General features: G+C 41.8%; 1 protein-coding gene across 1 annotated transcript; it reads left to right on the forward strand.

Annotated features, from left to right (window-relative positions):
- Positions 1-635: 635 nt before the first annotated feature.
- On the forward strand, positions 636-22,770 carry RUBCNL (rubicon like autophagy enhancer; the record flags this gene model as incomplete). Its single annotated transcript, XM_082277745.1, has 15 exons — positions 636-707; positions 2,804-2,912; positions 4,990-5,655; positions 10,040-10,125; positions 13,203-13,413; positions 14,319-14,423; positions 16,414-16,456; positions 16,809-16,941; positions 17,359-17,504; positions 18,249-18,313; positions 19,501-19,739; positions 20,521-20,582; positions 21,835-21,988; positions 22,110-22,200; positions 22,658-22,770. The coding sequence occupies 15 exons, from the start codon at positions 636-638 to the stop codon at positions 22,768-22,770; spliced, it is 2,295 nt and encodes a 764-aa protein (XP_082133871.1).
- Positions 22,771-27,441: the final 4,671 nt, after the last annotated feature.

Genomic DNA, 27,441 nt, shown 5'->3' on the forward strand with positions numbered 1-27,441 from the left:
CTGCAGGTGGGAGCGGGGAGCCGCGGCCGGGCGGGAGAGCGGTCGGTGCCTTGCGGGGAGCACGGCGTTCCTGGCTGGGGCCGCAGGATGTGCCGGGGTCTCCCTCCGGATGCAGCGCTTGCCGAGCCGCGCGGCAGCTGAGCCCTGCCGTGCGCAGGGCTGCGCGGCGTCCCGGGGACATCGCTGGCGTTTGTCATCGCCGCTGCCTGCCCCCTACCTGGTACCCGGCGTGGGGGGAGCAGCCTCTGCTGCAGAGGCGGAGCACGGGGGCTTTGCTGCTGCCCACTGCTCTCCGTCTCTTCCTCCTTTTACTGCAAACTGTGAAGTACCACAGATCAGTAGTCTTCCTCCTATCCATGTGGAAGGCGTTCCTGTTGAGTTACTTAAAAACAAACAGGCAAACAAAAAACCCCATCTCTGAGTTAGGCGCTTTTTAAAAGCACATTTCCATTGTTGCTGAGCTCTGCTTTTCCGTAAGCTTCTATAAGCATGCCAAGTCAGGACGGAAAACAGTTCAGAGTATTAACTGTCGAGTCTGCAAAACAGATGGAGAACCGCGGATAACGCGGTGGTGACTGTAATTCTCTATTGCTTCCAGGTACTTAACAACACCAAAAAATGAAAGCTTTCCCACTATGTCTCTCCATGCAGTAGCGCTCGCCAGCTTCAGCAGAACAGAAGTCTTCGAGCACCCCTACTCTGGAAAGGTGAGGCAAGGGAGACCTGTGAATGGTGGCTCAGTGTGCTGGTGAGCTTGGTTCAAAAACCAGCTTTTAGTTGTCAGTGGGTGTAGTAAATTATTTTAAAATGCTGGTGGAGTTAGCTTGGGAAACACAGTCCCAGTATTAGAGGCGGGGGAGGAAAAGGCAGACTTCTCTTATACTAGGAAGGTGTCAAACTGTCAGTGGGTTTTATTTGTTATGGCAGCGTGTTGTGCTTTCCATGCGCTTTTGTTGTTGTTGTATTTCCTTATCACTGCTCTTTAATCGCTTTTTTTTTTTTTTGCGTTTGTTGGTGGGGAGGTTTTGTGGCTTTTTAAATTTTTCTGTGATGTAGTTATAGCATCTTGAAAGGAAATGGGAATCTTACCTGAATTCTCAGACCATTCTGATAAGAACCGAGAGATAGGAGCATTGTTTAAAAAAAAAGATAAAAATCTTAAAACTCAACACCCTTAATAGCTGTGCTTACTGATAAAATACTTGCATTTATCCAGCTGTTGGGCAGTTGGGATACTTGTATCCTAAGAGGTAGAGTCTGTTAATTGCTGGTATTGAAAACAATTTTTTAAAATTTAATAAAATAATTTAAAAATATTTCCTACTTTATCCACTGATATTGACAATATGATAGTTATATGGATAAAGCCTGCCTGCATGCCAATTTCTCAAAACTAGTGCAGAGGAGGAAAAGATAGAAAACACTAGCAGATACTGAAGAGAGTATTTTTTTTAAGAATTAGCATAATCAAATGCTAAATATTTTAAATTAAACATACTATTTTTGGCTTGAAACGTTATTCTCCATTAAAAGGGAAATTCTCTGTGGGTTTTAAGTCCTTCTGCTTTCTGTGGCTTTGAAGGGTATCTGGACAAGATCTGTACTCTTGAGTCACCTCAGTCTTCTATGTAGGAAGTGTAGAGGTCAACAACTCAGGTTGGCCAAGGACAGTACGCCTTTAACTCCCTTCTCTTTGTATGGGATCACAGTGTGCAGGAGAGGGTGAGAGGAATCCGGGTCGTGCTTCAGTGTGCAGACATTGTCACTGCTGTGGGGAGAAGGCACAACACCTTGGTTAAGTGCTTTTTAAGGATGTGCATGTAGGAGCAGGGCATCCCTTTCATTTCCCTGGTTTCTGTGATGTGCTCTGTAGGTCCATGACATACTTGAGGAAGTAGGGAGGTGGGGGGACAAATTTTAGGTCCTCACAAGGAATTGATGAGCTTAGGGAGGATACCTGTTGCTTTGCTATCCTCAGTGTATCATAGTCTCTTGTTGGAATTAGCCCCTGAGTATCTGCACTAAATTGCTTCCATGGTTCAGCTTACTCTGGTTTGACAGTATGGTAAATCCAGCTTGAGGGTAGAAATACTGAATTGGAAGCGTCATGACTGCACAAAGTAAAGTGCTGATCTGGTATAAACCTGCTCAGGGAGTTCAAATGTATTCAGAATTTTGGTCAGCTTATACTGGCAGGCTCTTACACCAGGTTGAGTATTATCTATCTGTGTCACCTCTCGCTTTATGCTGGGTCAGTCACATTGCTGATGTGAACCACATGTATTGTGTTCTATCAAATTAGGTAATGTGACCACACTTCCTCCTAGTTGTTAGAGCTGGGAGATCAAGCAGCACGTGGATCAGATATTTATGGAGTTGGAGCCTCATAGATTTATACATCTAAATAGGCCGATGCTTCCAGATACAGATTGGTGGTTCCTTGAATTCTTTTCTACTCTGTTGCTGTTGTTTTGGTAGATACACAGACATCCTCCTATCCAGCATTTTGTCTCATTTGTGCCTTATGCACATGTTTAATCCTCCTGCTGTGGAGAGTTTCTTTTGGTCACCTGCCTTCTGGAGTGAATTGAGAGGTGCAGAGCTGAGATGCCAGCGCTCTCCAGACAGTGCATGCTTCTGGGGAGATTTTCAGGCAGCCAGAAATGTAGGCATTAGTTAGGTGACTGTCAGCATGCTTCAGAACAGTGTTCTTTCTGCTGGCATGACTGTGAGACTGAGGGTATCATTAGCAGAGTGCTGTTATCTTATAACCAAATTGTCTGCCTCTCTGTTCTCCTTGTAGTTAAACCACGAAAGCCTAAAGGTGGCGTTCACCGACTCAGCATGTTCTTCAAATCCCTCAGTGAGGATTAGCTGCCTTGCTCCAACACCTCAAATCTCTGTTCTCTCAGGTAATGCCAGCTTGTTCCAAATTGCTTCCCTCTGGGAAGTTTTGCTGATGCTTGTAGTGCTAGCAAAAGCTGTCGATGTTTGTGTGTACTAACCAAGTCTAGTTTGTTTGAAGAGGGTTCTTTGCGTATTGGCTTTGAGGGTGGTACAACGTTAATATACATTCTGCAATTTGCAAGCATGGGTGATTTTTGCCTCTTAATGGTAGTTTCGCCATTTTAGTTAATGCTGACATTTTTCATGTGAGGGTGGATCAGGTTGCCCAGGAAAGTTGTGGATGCCCCATCCCTTTAAGTGTTCAAGGCATGGTTGGATGGGACTCTGAGCAACCTGGTCTACTGGAAGGTGTCCCCACCCATGGCAGGGGAGTTGGAACTAGGTGATCTTTCAGGGGCCTTTCAGCCCATAAAATTTTATGATTTTTTGATTATAACACTAAATGTTTTGTTTTGCACAGAGAAGAGTTTGCATCCCAAATTAAAGTATTCCTGTGCAATCAAAATGCCAGTGGTTACCAAAATAGCTTTCTTTTCCTGAAAAGACTGAAATGTTTGTTTGAAAGTCAGCTAGTTTTAATTTTCCCATTCCTGTCCTTATACTGCCATGGCTGGCTGCATTGGCAAGATGTTTCTTTGCAAGTGCAGCCAGTAAAATGTGGCAGTTTTGCTGCTATTTCTGCAAGAGCTTTATCCTGGTAAGTGGCAGGTGACTGATCCCTATTACTAACATATGCTGGCTGGCTGATTTTGACCTAGCTTTACTAGGGCTTTGCTAGCAGCTCTTGCAGTATATCTTATATGTGATGTTCTCGTTTTTTCAGCTTTTTCTTGATGAGCACTGGTCTTTATAAGGACTTGCTGTTCCAAAATACATGGGTTTTTTGTTTTGGTTTTGATCCCTTCAGTAGTAAAGTCTCTTATCATGTAGTTTGAGTGCATGCAGGCTTCCAGGTGAGACACTCATGGAGAAGTTTACTGTTTTCCAATGAGAGCAACCTCTGGGCAAAGTCTGCAGTGTGCAACATTTGCTGCTTTTTCACCAGCAGTGTTTAACATTCCTCGTGGTCCTAACTAGGAGTTCTTTGTCCTGGAAGTGATTCTTCTTGATTGCATCTATTCTTAGAATTTTACGAGTGACTTATCTTCCCCAAAGGAGATAGTTGTTAACTTCATTGTGTAGATGTGGTCTATCTTTCTTCTTTAACTTTGTGTCTAATCTCTCAGTTACTTGGATTATGGCAGTTCCTCTGAGGCTTTTTTTTTGTTTGTTTATTTTTGGGATTTTTTAATTTATTTTGTTTTCTTCAAGGTATAGTTTTGTTGTTCATATTGTTTTGTTCAATTTATCCTTCAAAAGCTACTGGTTGCAGTATACACTTCTGTGTCCTGCTAATGTTGCTATGTCTGCCACTAAAAGCAGTTTTCCCATTTTCTGTTGACCTACAGTTTTGCAGTAGATCACTTAGGACCTTGGCAGTGCTTTTGATTCTTTCAGAGGCATTATAATGATCTTGCTGTGACAGAGCTATGTTTGTTGTGGTTTTGTCTAAGTGTTGCCACCCCATGAATTATGGACTGAAGTGTACTTTAGCCATTTCTGCTCTGACTGAGCTGAAACACACAAGCACATTGACCGTGTATTACTGAGTGTATTTTTTGTTACTCCTCCTGCTCTATTATCTTCCATATGTCTCGCTATAATGTAATCTTCTCTTCTATTGGCAGTAGGATCAGTACCTGTATTAGTAATAGTTTTGTTATCCTGTTTTGTAGAACAGTGATGTTTTTGAGCACACTGACAATCAGTCACCATTAAAGTCTTAGCTAATTGTGTTTGGATAGCAGCAGAATACTTTACTGTTGGTTTATTACATAGCCTTTATCAATGACAGAATTGGTTCCTGAGTGCAGAAAGCAAGAGCTTTCTTGCACGAAGAGGCAGCAGTAAGTGGTGAGTGAATTCAGTTGTTTACTGTCTTCTCACCTGTGTAAAAAACAATATGCATTTTCTTCATGCTGTGTATTAACCTTTTCTTAGTATTGTTTCCTAACCTCTTGTTTTCTTCTATTTTCTGAACAGATGAATCTTCAAGGCCAGCAGTGATTGGACATGCTGGAAGTTTTGGATCATACCCAGGCAGTGCGGAAGCTATCAAAGACATTCTTGTGTCTGTTTTAAATGCATCTGGTTTGAAGCCCTCTTTGGTGTTGGAGCAGAGCACAATGCAGGCAGCTGAGCATCCGGATAGTGATGTGGAACAGTGGGAAGAAAGCAGCACCGGGGATAGCCATGATGACAGTGACAGTGATTCTGCACATCACAACACTGCCTGTGCACAAACAGACATTCGGTTTACAAGGCCTCGGGCATGTTGGAACAACGCAGACTGTGATTCCCCCAAACCTTCGCTGGATACTTTCTCCTGTCCCCATTATACTGATGGAGATCCTGCTGCTTCCTCCTTGAGTGGTTTCACTCTTTCGGGCATGTCCTCTCTGAAGCGTGACTGCTTTACCCAAGTGACATTAACAGGAGGCACCGTCACATCCGCTGTTTTGCATTCTGGAAAAGAATCTTATACCTCCCCTGAAAGAGACTTGGCTTTCATAAGATTGCTTCCAGATTCAACCGTTGGTCAAGCAGATCTAGTGAAATACCCTTATGCCGTGGAGCCTGCGTCTCTCAGCAGCAGTGACAGTGATTCTCCCAGTGGCCCTTCCCAGTCAGAGCCAGTCACTCCAACAGGTAACTTTACAGCTGCATTTTTGTTGTAAGATCTCTGTGCTAGGAAAGACAACTGTAATTGAAGTGGGCCTTACTTATGGTAATTGCAAATTTGATAAATGTTGTCCTTCAAAATAGGAGAGAGGGGAGAAAGAGCTTAAAAACCGAGGAGAACCAGCAGGTTAGACTCGGTAAAATGGGAGACGCTCATGCTTGCAGTAGGCATCTCTCAGCATGCAGAAATGCTTTTGTAATATTCAGCTGTTGATAAAATGTAAAAATCGCTGAGCCATGAGCAATGTAGAACATCCACTGGATGAACTTTCTACCAGCTTTATCTTGTCTTCACTGTTGCCCTTTTCCTCCTAGCAGATAGCATGGATCAGGGCACTGAGTAATGAATGAATCATTGGGGTGTGTGGGCTCCCTGGGTCATATTGTGTTTGGCAGGAGCTGGAGGAGAGGGAGTCCTTGGATGCTGGGATTTTGGAGGCAGGGCATTAACATCCAGTTTATTATGACTGAATTGGCTTGTTCTGGAGTGGGACTGTTTTTCCTTTTCCCGTTTCCAAGTGTTAGAGGTCTTGGGGCGACAAACCCCCATGTGATATAGAACAGATTCCTTACACCTCTCACCAGTTTTCCAACCATATGGATATTCCTGTGTGTTATCTGTGAAGAGGACTGGCTGATGGCTGCTAGCAGAGGGTGCCCTTTGAGCAGGGTGCCCCCTGTCCCTGCAGTGTCAGGGGGCTCTGGGCAGTGCAGGCCCGTAGGTGAGGAGCTGTTCAGTGGGAAAGTTCAGCACATGCCCCTGAGATGGCTGGGGGAGCAGCTGAGCTGGCCTTGGGGCTGTGTGTGTGCGCCTCCATGAGATGTGCCAGTCTTCCTGGGCTGCAGGCTGGAGTCCCTGCCTTTTGGCTGGGGCAGCAGAACAGTCCCTTCCAGTTTAACACCTAGTATTGACAGTAGCAGCCTTTGGTGCAGCAAGATTAAGTATTTGCATTTTGTGTATAAAGGGTGTTAGTTGTATCTAAGGGCTTAGTTTAGGACCACAAATAAATTCAGGTGGATGGAGCACCTCTTCTATGAAGACAGACAGAGCTGGGGTTGTTCAGCTTGGAGAAGGCTCCAGGGAGACCTCGTAGCAGCCTTCCAGTACTTAGAGGGGGACTTACAAAAAATGGGAAGGGCAATTAGATATTAGGAAGAAATCCTTTACTGTGAGGGTAGTAAGGCACTGACACAGGTTGCCCAGGGACGTTGTGGATGTCCCATCCCTTTAAGTGTTCAAGGCCAGGTTGGATGGGGTCCTGACCAACCTGGTCTAGTGAGTGATCTTTGAGCAACCTAGTGTAGTGGGAGGTGTCTCTGCCCATGGCAGGGGGTTTGGAGCAAGTTGCGTTCCAACCCAAACCATTCTATGATGATAGATTATAGGCTTCAGAAAAATGTTGCAACTGAGGTCTCATTTTTCTACTGGAGTAAAGGCAAAGAGCAGGGAGTGTTCATCCTGCCTTTGTATTATAAAAGAATATTACAAAGGCTAGGTTTTGTTGGTTTGTTTTGATTTGGGTTTTTTCTTGTCCCTTTGGTCAGTAGTAGTCCTAGCGGTGACACTCCACTGACCTCCACTTCCAATTTCTGATCCTTTCTAGCTATTCACCTGGAGCTCCTCCAACGTGTAAGTTGGAGCAAGGTCTCCAACAGGCATGTGCCATTGCAGGACTGTGTGCTCTTAATAACATCTCTGTCATCCAGGACAGGCTGTCGTCAACAGTTCATATGTGACGATGATGGCTGTTTCCGTCTGCTGCGTGTTGCGTTGGCTCCGTGCCTTCGAGAAGTGCCCGTCGGGGAGAAGGAAACCGCACCCAGCAGTTAGGGCTGGCTGAAGGCAGTCACACGTGTTTGGGGAGCTGGGTCTGGAAAACACAGCCCAGGCTCTCGGGGTCAGCTGGGACTGTGAGGCACGTGCGTAAGAACAAATACATTGTGCGTGACTCGACCTTCTGGCACGAGTCAGATGTGTCACAAGCTTGTGTTGGGGTAGCAGCGCTGCTGGCTCTCCAGAAAACAAAGGGAGCAAGGAATCTGGCAGCCAGGTGACTAAAGAAGAGCATCCTTGATTTTACTAAAATATACCCCTTGTAGGAGGCAGGATCCTGTTGGACACTCAACAATGTGGTGTGTTCTGTCTGCCTTAGACTCAGGCCTTTTCTGTACAAAGTGAAAACTTTTGCATTTCTTCATTCCTTGTTGCTTTTAACCATTTAACTTGCTACTGGGTAGCTTGGGTAATGAGGTCTCATTCTCTCCTGCACTATCCAGTACTATGGGGATGTGAAAAGTGAATAGCAAAATGAAAAAGAATAAACATATAATGCCTAATTTGAGGGCAGGAATTACACAATAGCAGTTCATGACTTGCTATTCTTTTGATTGCTATCTCAGAGATGATGGTTTCTTCCAGGAGAATTGCTGAGGGATGCACAAGATACAAGAAAATTATGTAATATCACTTAAATCAGAATAAATTTTTTTTTTTCAGTGGGATTTAATTTTTGTTTAGTGGGATTTTCTGCTGGTCCCCTGAAATTCCTACTAGGCCTTGTTCGTATGTGTGAGACCACCAGAGGATGGCCCTTATTCAACCTTTTGAAAAGGCTCTGTAACTGTTAATGAAGAGCTTGTGACTGAGTTCAGTGTTCTCTGGGGGCTTTGTTGTGGCTGGTGTGTCACTGACAGTTCACAGGCTTGTTCTTGCTTTTAACCCCTATGCACATCAAGGCCACTTCCTTCTCTGGCTCTTAGGGCTCTTTCTGCAGCCCCAGCAGCCTCCTGGCAACAGTGTTCAGGAGCAGAAAGGCAACCAGATAATTTTTCTGCATCAGACCCAGAGCTGCATCCCATTGCTGGATGTGCTGGCCTTTTTCCCTGTGCTTCTTTTACATTCTTTTTACTTAAAGATACAAGTGGGATGCAAGATGTAAGCAAAGGAGATAGCTCCCATTAGGTTTCAAAATTATATTTAAGATGAATTGCATCTTATGTTTTAAAGAGAAAGGAATAATTTTCCCATTTCCTTATTTCTGCTTATTGTTTTTAGTCTAGAGAGTAGTGTTTGTTATCTTAACTGATGAGAACGTAGTCTTTATCAAGCTATAGAGTTTACCTACTAAGATGAATCATCAGGTAGGTATGAAAATAACTTAATTAGGCCATTGAATCTGTTTTGAAAAGTCATATTGTCAGTTTTTCCTTCGTGGTATACACAATAGAGGTATTAATAATTCTGTACAAAAACTCCTTCTGTGTCGCTACGCTCAAGCACAGTATTGACTTTCTAGCCTGATGTCATCGACGCTCAGGGAAGTGTTTCTCTAAGTAAGGTAATATAAATAATTCAAACTAAGCCTGGGAGTCAGTGCCCCTTAGTTGGAGAAAAGGTTTACATAAATTATGATCATATTTTGTGGGAACTCTTTAGTCTGTCTGTGACTTCTAAACAAAATTAGGAAGGGCATTTTTTAAAAATAAAAAGCCACTGATTAAGATGTGCTCTTTGCAAAGGCTTTAAATGGTGTTTGTGTGGTGGCCATTTGCCACGACATATGGTCTGTTTTATCCTGTAAACATCATGAGAGTGAAACAGAAACAGTGTGAGTTCAAGGTCCAAGAAGAGGTAGTAAACACCAGTAAAACACAATGTGTGCTCTGCTGTACAGTGAAAAGCTCTTATCGGGGAAAAAGAGATAAATTTTATTTCATATATTCATCAGTGACAAAACTGCACTTCTGGGAAGCAAGGAATACTGGACATACAACTATTCCGTATGGGTTGAGTTTGGAAGCAGGAGCGAGACTTCCTCAGGGTATAGAAACATAATGGCAAAATGTTTTCCAAACTTATTGTAGTTACATAATGTTAGAAGTGATATGGTGAATCTTTTAAAGCTGGTGCATCTCTCTGCATGCCCAGACAGCAGTGAGATTTGTGTTTCTTCCAGCAACTCTGAATGAGCAGAGTGCAATGTTAGCTGGCTGTGTCACCAACTGCAGAGCATCGCTGCCAGTCCAGCCTCAGGTTCTGTTTGTGGCTGTCCCCAGCAGCTCAGGCCATTGCTTGGAGAGAACTGGTGTGGGAATGCAGTGGTGCTATCACAGCACAGCATTTAAACCGTGTTTCTCTGGTAGTTGCTGTTCATGCTTCAGGTTGCCAGAGTGGTTCAAATGCCGTGTTTCTCTCATTTTTCTCCTCCTTAGCTTCCACCACAGCCTCCAGCCTCAATAGTGTTCAGTTTTGGGGAAAAAAGTTTGCTTTGCTTTCTGGAAGTCACTGTGCATGCATCGTGGGAGCTGCAGAGAAAGAGGTAACTAATAAAAGTTCTTGTTATACCCACAGGTTCTACTTCCCCTTTGAACATAAGTGCTATACCCTTGAATCGTTCATTGCAGGACATCTGCATGCTTCCAGAGGATGTGGAAAAGGTGAGGACAGCAAATGTTATTGTCATAATGTTTTTTACGTTTTATTGCGGCAAAAACAAATGACAAGAGGTGTTTCTCAATAAAAGAACTTCCTGATAGATGTACTAATCTTTACAAATACACTATTTTCCCTCTTCTTGCCCTCTATGGGTGAACCTACAAATATAAAATGCCATTTCGTAATTTGTTTTCTACTCTTGACTCATTAATTAAACAATTTCATTATTTTAAAATAATGGAAATATATATAGGAACAATGTACAGTTCTCCTTTTCATTCCATCATTTCCACACACATTCCTTGAAAACAAACTTTAACATTAGTAACTTTAAAGTTATATTAGAATGTTGCACAGAATTTGTTGCAGCTGCATACATATGGATGGGATTTACCTCATGCTTTTACTGTCAAAAGATGGGGAGAGGATGGGTTTTTCTGTGTGTGTGCTTATGATGAGCATGTGAGATTTGCTGTCAAAGAATTACAGTATGAATAACAACCACAATAACTCTTAAGAGCTGCAATAATTCAAGCAGTTTCTCATGGTTTCTCATAAGGGCCCCTAACAGTCTTAGGTGTGTTGCTAGATAGGCAGTCCACTCAAGCCTATAAACAGAGCTAAATATGAGGAGCTAAAGCTGCCACACAACTCTGTGTGCTAAATGTCAATGTTTTCCAACAGTGGAAAAAGAGGGGTTAATGGATTGCAATGAGTAGGATTTAATATAGAAGAGCTTTAAAAATGTGCCTAGAAAAGGAGATTTTTTGCTGGACTGTTTGCATGTGGTCCCATGTCCTGGGCTCAAGAGGTAATCACCTTTGTGCACAACACTGGTTTTACTGGAGTGGCTAGTTCTGCATTTGATTTGAAGCTCTCAGCATCCGTAAGGTGCACTTCAGACAACTAAACCCACTCAATAAATCACACACTAAAACTCAACAAACTTGAACTAGCTTTTCATGTTGCTTTTTATGAAAGGTGTTTCAGAAAGGAGATGAAGTTTCTCAGTCTGTAATGTGGGACCTAAACCAAAAGTAATTTGCTTTCAGACACCAGGAGACCCGTGAGTAGGTATCTGGATTAGAAACCACTATCTGAGTGTTGAGTGCGGCAAGATTTTATCAGCTACTACCACTGTGCAGAGACTGGGGGTTGATGGGATTACAGGTTAAAAGATAGTGAGAGCTCAGTCCATTATGAGCAAGGCTTCCATTAAAAAAAACCCAACCAAGCAAAACCCCACAAAACTCCAAATACTTTTAGCTTGTGAAAGAATCTCTTTGAACTTTAGGACTGAAAACTAAGGTACCTGTGGTTTCAGCAAGTTCTGGAGTTGTAGTTGTGTGCCAGGAAGGAAATGGGTCAGATAATCTTAAAGGGGTTTTCCACTGATGTGAGTGGGAGGGAACAGAAATGAGAAAGTTGGTGTGTCACAGTTGAGTTGGGACTGCTTTGTAGGGTGAGAGATCTATCAGTAGGCAGAGCTGAGAGCTGATAGTCATGCTGAGTACAGGAGTCACTGTATTCTGTTTCATCTTTTTGCAATGCAGCTCTCTCAGATATGCTCATAATTGCTTTTATCAGCAGGGCATGCTGATAGGCTGTGCTCTGCCACTAATTTGAGACTTTTTGAATCTTCAGAGTAAGAGATCTCTCCCAAAAGGAGAAAGAGCTTTTTAATTATTTCTTTGCTAGTGGAAAGATAGCAAATTCCTGGACTCTTAAAGTTCACTGAAAGTTGTCTCTGGAGAAACTGTGCACCAAGCAAGTAATATTAATTAGTGTTGGGGAAAATATAAAAGTCTCTCCAAACACCCACAGGGACTTGGGTGCTCTCTAATGCTGAGATTAATCTTGTCTACATATATTTGTCTGTGAGCAGTGAGAAAGCTGTGCTGTCTGTTGAGCTCCTTAGGATTTAGCTATTTCTAAACACTGATGTCTTTCTTCATGGTTCCCATACAAGTTGAGGGGATGTAATGAATACTGATGTCTAGTGGTACAATTTTCTGAACATAAGCCAGTTTTACAAAGCTTTACTTATCCTGCACTCAGAATCTCTAGCCTTGGATACTGCCATAGCTTTTTAGATGTAAGCTTAGGTTTGCACATGGTAGTTGAGGGGAGAAAGGGAGAGTATCCTGGGTGTCTCTGGGTTTCCACCCAGGTGCCTGAGTACAACTATCTCTCCACAGTGTATCCACTTTTGTGCTGAGACTGGTCTGGGGCCTATGCCGAGGCCGTCAGCAGTAGCTCAGATGGGGCTGGTGGGATGCTCTGTTAGACCTCAGGAACCAAGGGATGCAGCAGTGATATTAGGACAGGGACCCCCAGATTTGTGTGGATGTCTCATTGGTCCATTTTCCTAGAGAATGGGTGACCAGGGCAGGCAAGATGGCAAGTGTCATCATGAGGAAGGGTTGTGTGGTTTGGAAATGCTACCTTTTATTTAAGGCAGTGGAAAGCCCAGGGCAGCCAGGTTTCCACTTACTCTTACCACAGTCTTTCTATGTAGCATTGAGCTGACCGTGTAAGAAATCTCACTGCATATTCCCTACTTCACTGCCCTAACTCTTAACGCATGAAAACCTTTTCCTAGCTCCTGTACTTCCCACCACCTGAAGATCTACACTCCATTCAAAACTTGCCACTTCTGGCCCCCTCCAGCTAGCATGTGTGCAAAACTGCTTGTACACATTGTCTTGAAATTAAATCATGTTAAATAGGTTGCATACTAAATAATGCAGTGTAACTAGAAGACTACATCTCTGAAATGCATACATATATATCAGTTAGTCATGTAATCAAGTTCATTTTTATCTAATACATGGGTAAGATAAAAGTAAATTGTATGTTATAATCAAGGGTGAGACAATTATCTGGGCAGTTGCCTTTTGCATATTGTTTCTGGATTGCCCTTGGGGTGGTTTTTTTGAATTTAGATAAAAGGTCAGGCATGTCTACATTTTTATTTATGGAGTTGAAAAAGTATGGGGGAAAAATTATATATTCCACTTCATCTTAACTAAATATCAAATATGCTGTGTACTAATGAGCATTTTAATCTTGTGTCCAGGAAAATGCACACTTTTTTGTTGCAGATATGATTATAGCATCACTAGAAAAAATGAAATGTAATATCCTAAGCCAACAGCAAGCAGAGTCCTGGGGTGTGGAGGAAACAAGTGGATCAGATGGCAGCTATCACACTGATTCGGAGTTGTCTTCTTACCTTGGAGTGAAGAAGTCTGATTCTTCTGTTACCTCTTCAGACAGTGGTTATGAAGGCAAGTTACTTAGTCTAGAACATAACCTTGTCTGAAAGCCTTTGCTGTTTGTTTCCATGCAAGAAAATACCAAATAAATTGGGGCATTGCTTGGAACCAAATCCTGTTACCTTCCTTGAGTCTCTGGAGAGCTGGGTCCATTGACGATCATTATGCCACAAGTGTTTTTCCTGTGGGTCACATACTTCCTTTTGGATGTTCACACCTGTGTTTTATTAATTATAATTATTTTTTACATTAAAATGAAAATGTAAGGTTTAAATGCCACAAGCCAAGCATGACTCTCCACAGAGTGTGCCTGTAGCTGGCTGTTTTTCTTTCTCTGCTTAAATCCAGTGGTTTTTTGTTTTGTGGATTTTTTTTTTTGTGGTAGTATTTGCAGCTTGGCTCTTTCCTTTTGTGTTTGCTTCTGCGGTATGCAGATTAGGCCATGCAGTTGGTTTGAGTGAGACTTCCCAGAGTATTCATTCACATATAGTTTAAGACAAGATAATAAATACTCCTGGCATTATAATGCTTGAGTCAGCACATGCATTTTTAAATAGATTTTAGTCTCTTGAATAGTACAGATCTTAGTGATGAATCTTAAGTCTAAAGTCTAAATTACATGACTTCTGTGGAAAAATGAATGGTGTGCTTGGACATGAGAAGGGGAGACACCACTGGTAATGTAAAAAATTGGGGGTTATCACTACAAGATTCTGGCTAAGTAACTGCAGGACATACACTGTATGACAGACTCCCAAGAACTGGCCTCTTCTGTGTATGTATAAAAACAACTAAAATTGCTCTATAAATGCAGTCTGTGTGCTAAAGTTTTGCTAAGTGATGAAAAATGTAAACAGAATTGCAGCTACTTATAGATGCTGGAAAGGTTTAACTGATCTTGTCCTTGTCTTGGACAGGCTGTGCTTTGCTGCCTGTCAGCTCCCCAGTGCATCTACCATCACATCATGAGGTTACCAGATTTTGTTGCCACACTGACTCAGAGGATGAATATGTAATTATTGGTGAGACTTTAAAATTGTAACTGTAGAAACAGATTTATTGTTCAGTTGAATCTATTCCATTGTTTGGGAATTCTCTTGATTTAGTAGATGTTATTGTAGGAGAAATAACATGAGAAAATGGGAACAATTATGTATGTGTAGCTCCTTATTACAGCACAGGCAGCAATACCAGACTGCTGCAGGATTTCCTTTCTAGGAAAGAATATCTTTTCTGGTCTGAGAGTGTGGTGAGCTGGCCCTGGCAAGGTGACCACCAAACCACTCTGACGCTTCCCTTTTCCATTGGAAAGGGAGACAAAACATAACAAAATGCTTGTGGGTTGGATAAGGACAGAGAGATATCACTCACCAAAAACTGTCACAGACAAGACAATCAACTTGGGGAAATAAATTTATTGCCAATCAAATCAGAGTAGGGTAATGAGAAATAAAATCTAATTTTAAAGCACCTTCCCCCCCACCTCTCCCTTCTTCCTGGGCTGAACTTCACTCCCAATTTTTCTACGTCTTGGGACTTCCCACACATCCTGTCAGGAGATTGCTACAGCATGGACTTCTTCCCTCTAGGTCACAGCCTCCTTCAGGCATCCTCCTGCCCCTGCCTGGGCTTCTCCACAGGCTGCAGGTGGATCTCTGCTCTGGTGCCTGGAGCACCTCCTGCCCCTTCTTCTCCACTGACCTTGATGTCTGCAGCGCTGTTCCTCTCACATATTCTCACTCCTCTCTCCAACTGCAACTGTGCAGGGTTTTTTTCCTCCCATCTTGACTCTGTTATCCCACAGGCACTACCACCATGGCTCATGGGCTCAGCCTTGGCCCATGGTGTGTCCCTTCTGGAGCTGGCTGGCATTGGCTTTCTCAGACATGGAAGAAGCTTCTGGCAGCTTCTCACAGAAGTCACTGCTGTAGCCCCTCCTGCTACCAAAATCTTGCCATGCAAACCCAACAGAGGGACTGAAGTTACGTCTAAGGATTAAACCAAAGCAATGTGCATGAAGAAAGTGTGAAACTGGCACAACCTCAGTCCACTATAGCAACATTGTTTGAGAGAATTTAGGACATGATTATTTCCTAATGAAACAAATTGACTCAGTTTTAGGCAGCCTCTCCCTCTGCATCAGGACTAGAGCAGAATGTCTCTGTTCTCTTATGTGCTTTGCTTCCCCTTAGGGCATCCTGAGTTTAGTTTGGTTTGCTTCTGGTTTTTAGACATACAGAAATGGAAACCCTTAAAAGTAGTCTGTGCAGCTTTTAACCTCTGTTTTATCTTCTCCTGATAACAAATGGATTTTTATTGTTCTCTCTGGTTTTAGAGACTTATTTTTTCCTGTCATCTTTCCCTGATCTAGAAATGAAGAACAAACTCCCAAAAGACTGCATACCTAGTAGCAAGAGTTACTTTGAGATATATAAATGGGGAGACATTTGTCTTGAGAGCAATAAGCATGGTCAAAACTAACACTACAAATGTGAACACCTTGTTGGCATAAGCATATCGTGTCTATGTAAACATAATGAAGTGTGTCCTTTAATTGCATTAATCTCACCTGTTACTAATGTGTTTATAGCATTAGCTGGTATGTTTGTGATTGGTGTCTCCAAATATCTGTCAGTGTCCAGAAAAATTAATGTGGCCTCTCTTGGCTCTGTACATTATTATTTGAGTGCCTTCTGGCTGGACCTTGACCAGCAGGCACTTAGTCTCTCCTTAAAATTTCAGCTCTTGAAGGCAGGCCCATGTTGATTATAGGATGCAAAGGCATTAGGGAGTATTCTTCATCATGTCAAAGATATGCAGAGGAGATAAGACTCCTTATGCCTGTTTTACAACTAAGGCTGAGGTTATTTCCCACATCCAACAAGGATGTTGTAAAGATGAATATATTTGAAACTGACACTGTGGTAAGACAGAAAGTAGATTTAAAATGGTGCTGAGTAACAGATGCTTTGTTTCTTAAATGGCTTGATAAAATTTTCTCCTTTATTGCAGAACTTGAAGACCTTGAAAATCTGTCTGTTGCCCCTGATAAAAGGTGTGTATCCTTAATAGCCCCATGGCACTATCTTTTCTGCTGGAGCAGTTTTCTGGTGGTTCTTCTGGCTGGGGCTGGGAAAGATGTGGGAGTGGTAAATTGGGCCCTCTCAAGGAGAGGGAAGGAATGCTGCTTGACAGCAAATGTCTCTGGTGCTTGGCTTAGCAGTGTTTCTCTGGTCCCCCAGTCTTGCTGGAGGGTGGTGTCTGTGGCTCTTTGAGGGCCTGGGTGTATCAAAGAAAGAGGGTAGGAATGAAGGAATGGGAGAAAAGTTTTCAGGGATGCAGAAAAGGCAGCAGAGATTCCGATGACATGTTGCTATTTTTCACTGACAGTATTCCTTACCTTTCAGATCATCTTTTGAACCAGGCAGCAATTCTGCTGAAGCAACAGCCCAGGAGTTGTGCAGAGCTTTCAGAAAATACTGGTTGCAGACAGACTCTGCAGTTCAGCTGTCTGGTTGCCTGAGCTCGTCTAAGCAGAGAGTGAGTCTGATCTGAAAACAACGAGCTCCTTATTCAATTCCCCAAATAATCATGGTCTCACTGCAGCTGCTTCACTGCTAGGAGAAGGAGGAAGCTACATTTAAAAAAAAAAAAAAAAAAAAGAAAACAAATACAGATGAGTCCTTACAGTTTATTAGTTCACTTTATCTAAATTTTTAGAAAATGTCTTCTCTCTCTAGCAATTTTCAGCACATTTAAAATGTGTAGTTGTGAACAATCAGGATGTGCTTTCTTCTGGGACTGATATCAGGGAGTTTGACTGAGGGGGCATTACATGCAGGTGAAAACTAAACTTTAAAATACCAGAGTATAAAGGGAGATAAACATCTCCCATAGCATTTAACCTATGTCTAGCTGATATGCTGGTTGTCTTCATGAGCTTGTCTTTCCCAATAGTCTGTGCTGAAAGAAGAGATTCCAAGAGAACTTGAATCCAGTTTGAATCTGGCTGAAGAAATAAAGATCATATCCAAGTTAAGAGGATCTTCTGGCTGGTCCCCACCAAGATCACAGATTATATTTAATATTCATCCTTCAGTCAAGTAAGTTTTGAGGGATCTGGGCATTGTCATTTAGTATATGATGGGGAAAGCTGATGGAAGGAGCTTGGGTGATTAACAGATCTAGTGCATGTGCAGATGATCTGTGAACATATCTAGAGCTGGTGCATGGCACAGCCTTCTGCAATGTCTGTCACCAGCCTCACTAGGAAACGGATGGCATCTTTTTCCCACTCTTGGCATGCTGTGATTGGCACAGGATGTGCAATTTTCCATGTGATAATACACGTACTCTTTGGTGTTACGGTGGCAGTGTACTTAGCTCCTGAAAATGTCATTTTGTGACAGTACCTGGAGAATATTCTTGACTTTCCCCACTTTCCTGCTAATATTTTATGGATAGCTGGTTTTCAGGAAGTGGGGGGAGGCACCAGGTCACGTGTGAGGAAATAGCTGTTTCACCCTATGTCAAATGCTGTTAAGTGCAGACAGTAGGCAAACTGGCTGTTCCCGGGTTACTGCAGGTTCAGTTGCTTTTTCTGTTGCAAATGTGGATTTTCCATCTCCAAACCCCATGATATTGATGCCACCTTAAGAAGTGGAAAATAATTTAGGTATTTCAACAAGCATTACAGAATCTCCTTTCTTCATGTGGAGGAGTAGGAGTCAGCTCCTGAGGTGGACATTCTCCCTGTTGCCAGTGTAGCTCTTTTGCACTTTGGAAGAACGTTAACTAAAACTGTGGTTTTGGTGCTGAAAGGTCTAACTATTTGCTTTTGTATACAGGAGAGATGCAGTGGTGGCTGCTCAAAACTTTACATGTGTTGGTTGTGGAACCCCGATAGAAAGCAGTAAGTATTACCAAAATTGGCAAAAAAATCCCCTAATAAATGCAGTACTAGTCATCAGATTATAATCCTCACCAACACAGATATACCACAATTTTTAAATTATCTGAGCTAGAAGGAAAATCTCATTGTTGGATGTGCCTGCAACAGTAAAACAGACAGTGGGATCTTTCCAGCGTCTGGAATTTTTCATACAATACAGAATACAATATTTGATAGATGTCCTTCTTATACACAATAAAAATTTAAAAAATCAACCACAAAACAGAAAAAAACTATTAAAAAAGAAGCAAGCTTCCAGGCTGGAAAGTGCTGATTTTACATAGTTGGTACTTTTAATAATTCTTTCCCTGTGCCAATTTAGACATTCCCAAAAGTCTCTAAAAAGAGACTTCATGCAAGCTTATGGAATCTGTGGTTTTGTTCTTTTGGGGTGTCTCTTTAAACGTTTTTGTTTCATTAGATCTTGATCACAAAAATCTTGCCTTTTTTTTGTTTGTTTTTGGGGTTTTTTGTGGGTGTTTTTTGTTTTGTTTTTTTTTTGTTTGATTTTTGTTTTGTTTTTTGCTTTTTTTTGGTTTTTTGTTGTTGTTGGGGTTTTTTTGTTTCTGATATTTTGTGAGAACTGCTTGAAAGCACAATGATTTAGAGAACTGACAAACAGACCTTACCTAAGAAATCTTTGAAGTGGCACTTAAGTCTTGTTCTGGGTCAGCTCACAAGGGCAGCGTTTGTTATGGCCTGTAAAGTATCAACAATCGATGATGGCACATTAACTTGAGCAAATAGGAGATGCTGTAAGAGCTAGGAAAAACCCCACAAATCTCTTGATGTGAAAAAGTATTATACAAACATGACTCCAAAATTGGTGCAAGTATTTTTGTTGTGTATTTCATCTAGTGTTCCTTTTGTGGGTAAAGCAACAGGGGTTTCACTAAGATCTTATGTTGATAATTATAATCAGTTGAACAAATGTGGAAATGAGGAAAGCTTTCTGTTTTAATGCCAAGTATAAACCTGGTACATGTGTTCACCACAGTAATAAAACCACCCACTTTAAAAATAAAACAAAAAAATCCCTTTCCCTTCATTCCAGTAGATAAGTTATTCAGACAGAATAGACATACAGACAAGAGTTATGTCCCATAAGTTTTTAAAATCTTCACAATTTCATTGCTGTCTACCTGCAGAATATATCAGGAGACTCCGCTATTGTGACTACCTGGGGAAATACTTCTGTGACTGCTGCCACAGCTATGCCCAGTCATCTATTCCTGCTCGAATACTTTCTAAGTGGGATTTCAAAAAATACTATGTGTGCAACTTCTCCAAACACCTACTGGACAGCATATGGCAGCACCCCATTTTCAATGTGTCGTGTATTAACAAAACCCTCTACACAAAAAGTAAAGAAATGGACAGGGTCAGGGTAAGTGTGGCCATTTTTTTTTTTAGGAATTTCTGGGTCTGAGAGTTTCAGGAAGAATTCCTTAGGGCAGGATGTCCTGTGTGTGTATGTGGTAAGGAGGAGGGTTGTTTTTTTCTGATTTATCCTATCACCAGTTCTGGGACTTGCCCTCTTTTCCCTCAGGTGAAGGGGGCAAAGGGAGGCATTTCCAACCTATGCCAGAGATCTCCTTAGCCCTGTTGTCTTTGGGAGATGTTTCCTTTTAGTGGTTTCCAGTTTTAGTTCATGTTAGGGAGTTGGTCTCCTGCAGTAAATATTTACATCTTCTTGGCTTTTGGCTGTTGGAAAGTTCTGTAATTTTTCAGTGACTCCTTAATTTTGTGGGCCATTAGGGGAAACACCCTTAGCTTATGTAAGAGCTGTACCTCCTACTGCTTCAGGAAGAGTGTTCAGGAAGAGTGTTCTGCTGAAGATTACAAGTAGGCATGTGTTCCCTTCTTGGCTGAGGAGACACTTACCTGTTCTTCCACAGATGTGGGTCTAGCATGCATCAAGACCTGCAGCCATTTTTGGCATTAGGACTTGCTTCACTTGTCAGGGAATAAAAATAGCCTTTGCCTGCCTTTGGCTTTTGTGCATTAGAAAATCCATTTGTTTAATTCTAGGCTAAGTGTAAAGTTTAGTTTTTTAGGTGTGGTTTGGTGTACTTGCTGACTCAAATAGTGGTGTTCCTCACTTATGAATATATAAATGCAATGCTTTTAATTTAAAAATGATTTTGTTTTTCTCCTCCATCTTTTAGGAGGTGCAAGAACAGCTTTTTCATTTAAAAAAGCTTTTGAAAACCTGCAGGTTTGCTGAAAGGTATGGACTGTGATAATGCATGAAAAATAGCTTCGTAAAATGTACATGACATGCTTATAGAGCCTTCTTCTCTAGAGGTATTTGGGTGCCATTTTAAGTAAGTTGATACGATCATTAGAGAGCTCCAATAACAAAGCTGCCTTCTATTGCACTGCAAATGTTGAATGCAGTACAAGTGGTGGCTGTTTGTTGTAATATAGTTTGGTTTTAAATGTTGAATGATTTTAGTTAGGTGTGTATTTTTTCCTGTTCCGTCTCTTAGGTTCTCACTCATTCTTAAAAGCTCAAAGAAACTTATCTCTCTGAGAATATTTGTCTTTAAAAAATGTTGTTTTTTTTTTTAAATTAACAAGTATGTTCCTTAAGCATTTATAGATTTCTTCCAGAAATCTGTCATAATGCTAAATTCAGTTTATTCTGTAAAAATATTCAAATGAAAGTAGTAGTAGCCAAAAGTGATAAAGACCAAAACATGGCCTTACTTGTTGCTAGAAGTGAAAGATTTTTGGTGTTCACCTTCCCAAACTGAGCATAACTAATACATAGTCATGTGAATAATAAGACTATCACTTCAGAATTGCTGACCTTTTTAAGAACAGGTATAAGCAAAATAAGGTTTAAGAGTAGGTTCTGTTTTCCCTTTGACATAGAGCTCTTCTTTATGCATCAGATACATGTTGTTCACCAAAATCAAGCAGAAATGTGTTTTTGTCTCTCTTCTGTTCAATTCCCTGTGATTCCATTACCGAAATAAGTATTAGGATCGTCATTGTACCTTCTATCTGCATCAGTGATAGTTTAAAAGCAATATCTCTATTTCCAGTGTTCACCTGCTCAGCACAAGTGTAGTTTCACCCAGTAGTGACCTGTGCAGGATAAAACCACTCAAAGTTCTCTTTGCAAAGAAAATAAATAAGCCTAGCTTATTATATTAGATACTATATGGGATTTTTGCCTACTGTTCCTGAGGTAGGAGAGAACCCTTTACACATTATTTAAGGATTGCTGGGATAACTGTGCATCGCAGCTCCAAAGCCTGAGGAATGCGTGTTTAAAGCAGATAATTTATTCTAAATCCCAAACCTTCCAATTTTTATTACAGCCATCTCAAATTGGGAGGGGAGGTAGGATATAGCATGAACTTGCCTTGTATAATCCTCATGTGACTAGAGAAGTGAAAGAGGCTTATTCTGGAAATACACTTGAAAAAAAACTTCTTTTAATTTTAACTGGGTTTTATTTCTCTTTGCAGTGTGCTGAAAGAATTTGAACAGGTCCCCAGCCATCTGACAGAGGAGCTGCATCTCTTCTCACTGGATGACCTGGTGAAGATCAAACGAGGGCAGTTACTGCCCCTTCTTAAGGACATTCTGAAGAGCTCCACCTCTCATGTAGATGGCTGTGAGGTAAGGAAAAAACAGGGCTTTTAGTGTCCTTGCAGCTGCTACTGTAAGGAAATATCCCTGCTACCATTCCCAAATGATTTTTTTCTTAGGTTTCAATTCAAGCCTTTTGCTGTCGTTGCAGCTCTGTCAAGCGAAAGGGTTTATCTGTGAATTCTGTCAGAGCGCAGACCTTCTCTTCCCATATCAGACTGCCAAATGTAAAAGGTGCACAGGTATGTTCCAGACTGAATGTTTTTCTTTCTTCCTTGGGGGAATTTTGGTGTATAAAACTGTTCAGACTTATTTTAAACATTGAGAACTAGCTTCACTGAGAGCGTGTATATTTGGAAACCATGGGCAATGTGTATCTTTGAAAACCAGCCTGTGGCAGCTGTTTTGTATCAGTGAATTCAGAGAGCAAAACCAGGGATTTGCCTGGCCATGGTTATGCTTGCAGGGGGAAGCTATTTTTTGGGTCTACGCATGAGAGAGCTGTTTTATCAGATCTTGCCAGCATTCATTGTAAATTATCACAGTGGTGGTTGTTGTCCTGGCCTTGCACTGCTTCTGTTTACTTTTGTACTGATATGTACGTGATAGAACATCATTCAAGGAACACAGCTGTTGATTCATTTTTTTAAAATTCTGCTTTTTTTTTTTCTCTCTGAATGCTACTCTGTATGTATAAAGAGTGCAAAACATGCTTTCACAAAGCATGCTTCAAGTCTGGAGGCTGCCCCAAATGTCTGCGGATCTCAGCTCGGAGAACGCTTTTAGAAACTCCATCACTGGTGCCTCAGTGAAACTGGATTCCTCTGACTGCTGACTTCAGAAGATGCTCAGAGCCAAATCTTCAGGTGCATGACTAAGAGTTAAATAATGTTGTTTTAGACATTAGTGTTTTTAATGCATGTCTCCTTTATGGGGGGTAAAATAAAAAAAACATAGACAAAAAACAAACGTTAACTTTATTATCCTCATTGAAAACTCACCCTAAAGGAGTTTCATCTTGACTGGTGACAGACTGGATGTTAATTTTTTGGGAAGCCTTTTGTTGCTGTTTTGTCCTTGTATGTAAGATTTTTAATACTATATTTTTTCATGTAAAAATGATTCATCTCTGTAATTCTGCAGATAATGTGTAGATAGTAAGTGAGTGTTGGAAGTCCTTGCCTGTGTTCAATTTTGGAAATTGGGGAAAAGTGGTAAAGTACAAAATCGTTCTGTGAAAAGCTCTACAATAAATGGAAAAGACTTGTTTGCAAGTTTTAGGCAGATACTAATCTGAAATTGTTATGGCAAATGCTTATTGTGAACCAATGAATTTTTTCTTTTAAACACATCTATGCAACAGCTTGTGGTGGGTTGACTTGGCCTGCTGCTAGGTGCTCACCCAGCTGCTCTCTCACCCCATTCCTCAAGAGGACAGAGGGAGAAAATAAGGTGGAAGAGCTCACAGGTTGAGATACAAGCAGGGAGATCACTTGCCAACTACTAGGTGAAAAAAAAAAACCTGAATTGGAGAAAATTAAATATATTGTAAATTAGAAATTGAGTAGGGTGGTTAAAAACAAAGACCAAACCAGTAATTTTCCCTTACCTCACCCACCCATTTTCCAGGCTGAACTTTACTTCTTCATTCCCAATTTTTCTACCTTACAGCCTGCCCCAAGCAGTGCAAGGCAGATGGGGAATTTGGGTTGCTGTCAGTCCATAACTGCTCCTTTCTTTGCTCCTGCCTCCTCACACTTTCCTCTGCTCCAATGTGAATCCTTCCCATGGGCTGTAATCTTTCAGGATAAACCTGCTCCTGTACAGGCTCTCCAGGAAGATGTAGTTCCTTCAGGAGATATTCATATGCTCCAGTGGGGTACTTTCCTTGGACTGCAGGAGAATCTGTGCTCTGATGCCTAAAGCACCTCTTCCTCCTCCTTTTTCACTGACCTTGGTGTTTTTGCCGCTGTTTCTCATGCTCTTTCTTTTCTTAGAGGTGTCACCATCTTGGCTGAGGTGCTCAGCCATGCTCTGTGGTGTGTCCATCGCAGCTGGCTGGCAGCAGTTGCATCTGGCATGGGCCAGTCGTGGCCTCTTCACGCAGAGGCTACCATGCAGTCAGTCACCCAGTGCCAACATCCCACCACCTCCACCAACTACTCCACTCTAGAAGTTATCTTTCTAGAGTGCTTAGAAATGGGCAGAGGGACAGTGAGTGATCAAGGAGAGATGCTCCTGTTTAAATCCACCCTCACACTTGCAGACCAAGTCCTTGCCTGAAGGTGAAGTGCTGGAAATTGAAAGCAGCTTTCTTTCCTGGCCTAGTTGGTTACTTCTAATGAAGGCCTTGCCTTCAGAAAGGTGGAGCAGCTGCTTGAACCTGTAAAACTATTTTTCTGTTGTCAAGTACCAATGCACAGAGAAACCCCAGGACCTGAAAGCACATATCAACGTTCTGATCTCTCCAATGGGGTGCTGTTAGTATTTTGAATTTTTTGGTCTCATTTTGTGCATTTTTTCTTCCTCTCCTCATCTGCTTGCTCTACCTTTTGGCAAGGAAAGGATCTGTTACCTGGGACTGCATAAGTCCACCTCCACATTAATGTTCACAGTACTACTAAGCTCACTAACACTTCCACTAATCTATTTTTGATGTGATCAGAAACAGCTTACCTACTTACTGCTCTGAAGCAAGATTAGCATCTCTTACACAAGATCACCAGTGCAGGGTAAGATGTGGTGAGAAAAAGCCTGCTTATGCAGCTGACTGTATTTAATATTATGCAAGAGTAAATTCTCATTTGAGTTGGGTGCACGACTAACTGAATCACATGAAAGGCCTTGCTGCGGGGATTTTGTGCTTATGAAGTAGACGTGAATGATCCTTCTGTGGGATAACCTGCAGGGCAGCTGAATATGTCTTTTTCTCTATTCATTAATTTAAAAGAGCTGATCTGGTTTCTGGCTGTGCTTTTCATGAATGTTCAAGTCTTGCTAAGCAGTAGCAGCGCACAGGAGGGGGAGCATTGGACAACACATTTTGTGCATCAAGTATTGATCCTTCACATCTGCTCAGTTCAGTCCAGGTCTCCATAGAGCCTGTACAGGCGGTAGTTATTGCTACGTACCACAACACAGATTGCAGCAAGAGCAGATCCTCAATGACTGTATAAAGCTGGAGAGTGGAAGGCCTGAGAGTATCAACATGCCTATAGTCCAAATAAAACTGGTTAAAATGTTCTGCTGCTGAAGCTAAAGTAGGAAGAACTAAGTTGTGAGGTGCCAGCAGGTTGGTCCCAAGTTGGAAGGAGTAACAGAGGTGACTATTTTCTGCATTTGAGAGGATACTGCTCTTGACTGTTGGGTCTGGAGGAGGATCATACTAAACACACTTGTCTGTTTGCCTGAACAATGATGACTAAAGCTCATTCTTTACTGTGGGGTTTTTTATGTTGCCATGTGGATACAACAGGAGCACTGCTGAGGACACTACTGGAGGAGCACTCTCAGGGGCTTTGGAGGCAGAAAAACCTGTTCCTAGCTACCTGCCTGCCTCGCTTCAGAGGCAGAATTCACATAAAGACAGTATTATTAATAATTTCCATAGGCACAAGGTTTCAAAGGAATATGACACTAACATCACACTTGCAGTTAGCAACTTTATGCTTTTCCAATTGTTATTTGTTAACACTGATTTGTTGTATTTTCCTTCTTAGTTTCAGCTGTGAGTTTTCTGGAGGTGAAAGTGCTTTGCTAAGGCTTTGTGCAGTGCATTAAAGCCAGGATTTTTCATGATGCATCATACAGCTATTACTGTAAACAACAGAATGACACTAATTATCAGGTGTAGTATGGTCTCACAAATTCAGGTTGTTGCGACTGTAACCAAGTATGTCAAGTACTTAGGTCTGTATAACTCCACCCATCAATGGCCAGGATCCCATAAAAAGTGCTGAATTCAGGATTAAGGAGGAACTGAGTAAGAAAAAATGCAGTCTTCTGAAGGCCTTATTTCAATGGTCCTTTCCAGTGAAAATTTTTTCATTGCCTGAAGGTCTTCTCCTCAGGCCAAGAATTGCCCTAGTCAGAGCATCTTGATTCCAGTTTCCTGTCAGCATTGCATGTGATTAGCAAATGGTGAAGTCTGCTTGAATGATGGACTCAAGAGAGCCCAGGGAACAGGGCAAAGTGCTTATGGAGCATGTTTCAATGCCAGCTCTTGGCTGGCAGCATAATTTTATTCAAGTGCCTGTCTTGTCCCAGCACTGTGTTGCTGATGCTGTGAACAGTGCAGTGTCTGGATCCTCATGGAGCTGTTTGGACAGTTGCAGGAGTTGAGCTGGACTGATTTTTTGACAGCTGCTCCCACTGCCCCTGTCTCACTTACCTGAAATTATCTGACTCGCTTTACTTCCCCAAGCAGCAGCAGCAAGAATCCTCTTGGATTCCTTTCTCTGCTCAAGTCAAGGCATTTCCAGTTGTCCCTAGAGGCAAAATGAAACAGAGATAAATCCCCAATGTTACCAGCCCCTGTTCTTCTAGGCCTGCTTGTTTTATTCACCTTTTAAACCACTTGCCTCTTTACAGCCCAGATGAATGTCTTTATGATAAAATAAAATAATAAAATACTTTTGCTATTCCGTAAGCTAAGTGATACTAAGGAAGATGTTTGGGGAAGAAAAAACAACAAAAAAAGAAGGAAATCCACTGAGGTATTGTCAGCCTGAAGAGATGAAAAAGTGCTGGCAGCTCCTTAGGAAGAGCTGTCTGCTGCCTTAGGAGACAACACCAAGAAGCATTTTCTGGAAGAAAGGGTTCAGAGTGCCTTGCATAAATCAGAAGTAATATGGTGGTGTGGTCACTTCAAAGCATGTCAGTGACTGCCAAAATGCTGCTGTTGTGCATCAAGGAGCATGATGTGGGAAAGGAGAATTTATTTGCCTCACTTGGGAGCAATTTTACTGTGCTCTCATCTCTGGCCAAGAGTTACTGTGAATCAAGCTCCTCCTCCCTGAGTTCTCAGAAGGTGAAACTAAAAGCTGTAATGGTTTTACTGGAATCCTCAGGTATGTTTTTAGGCCTCCTACATATTTCAAGGATGAGGAACAAGAATGTGAGTATTAATTTATGTCTTAGCACAGAGGATACATCCATGCTTCTATAACAGAGGATTTCCTAAAAGCTGACTTGGACTGTAGGAACATCTAGCTGCAATTGCAATGTTCTTCTCACAGGAAAATACTTTGGCACAGCACTTCCTCTGTCAGCACAGCACTAACATGGCCAGCATGTTGTGCTGTGTCCCACTATATTTGTGGCCTGTGACTGAAACAGAGCCACAGGGCTTCTTAGAAGTGTAAGAAAAGATTGAGAAGTCACTGCAGTAGATGGGATATGTAGTAGATATGATGGGATGAGATCATGTGTAATTACAGAAAAGTGTGGGTAGCAAAATGCAGTCAAGCTGAGGCTTAAACAGC

The sequence above is a fragment of the Coloeus monedula genome, assembly GCF_965178545.1.
Source record: "Coloeus monedula genome assembly, chromosome: 3".
In the NCBI taxonomy this organism is placed as follows: Eukaryota; Metazoa; Chordata; class Aves; order Passeriformes; family Corvidae; genus Coloeus; species Coloeus monedula.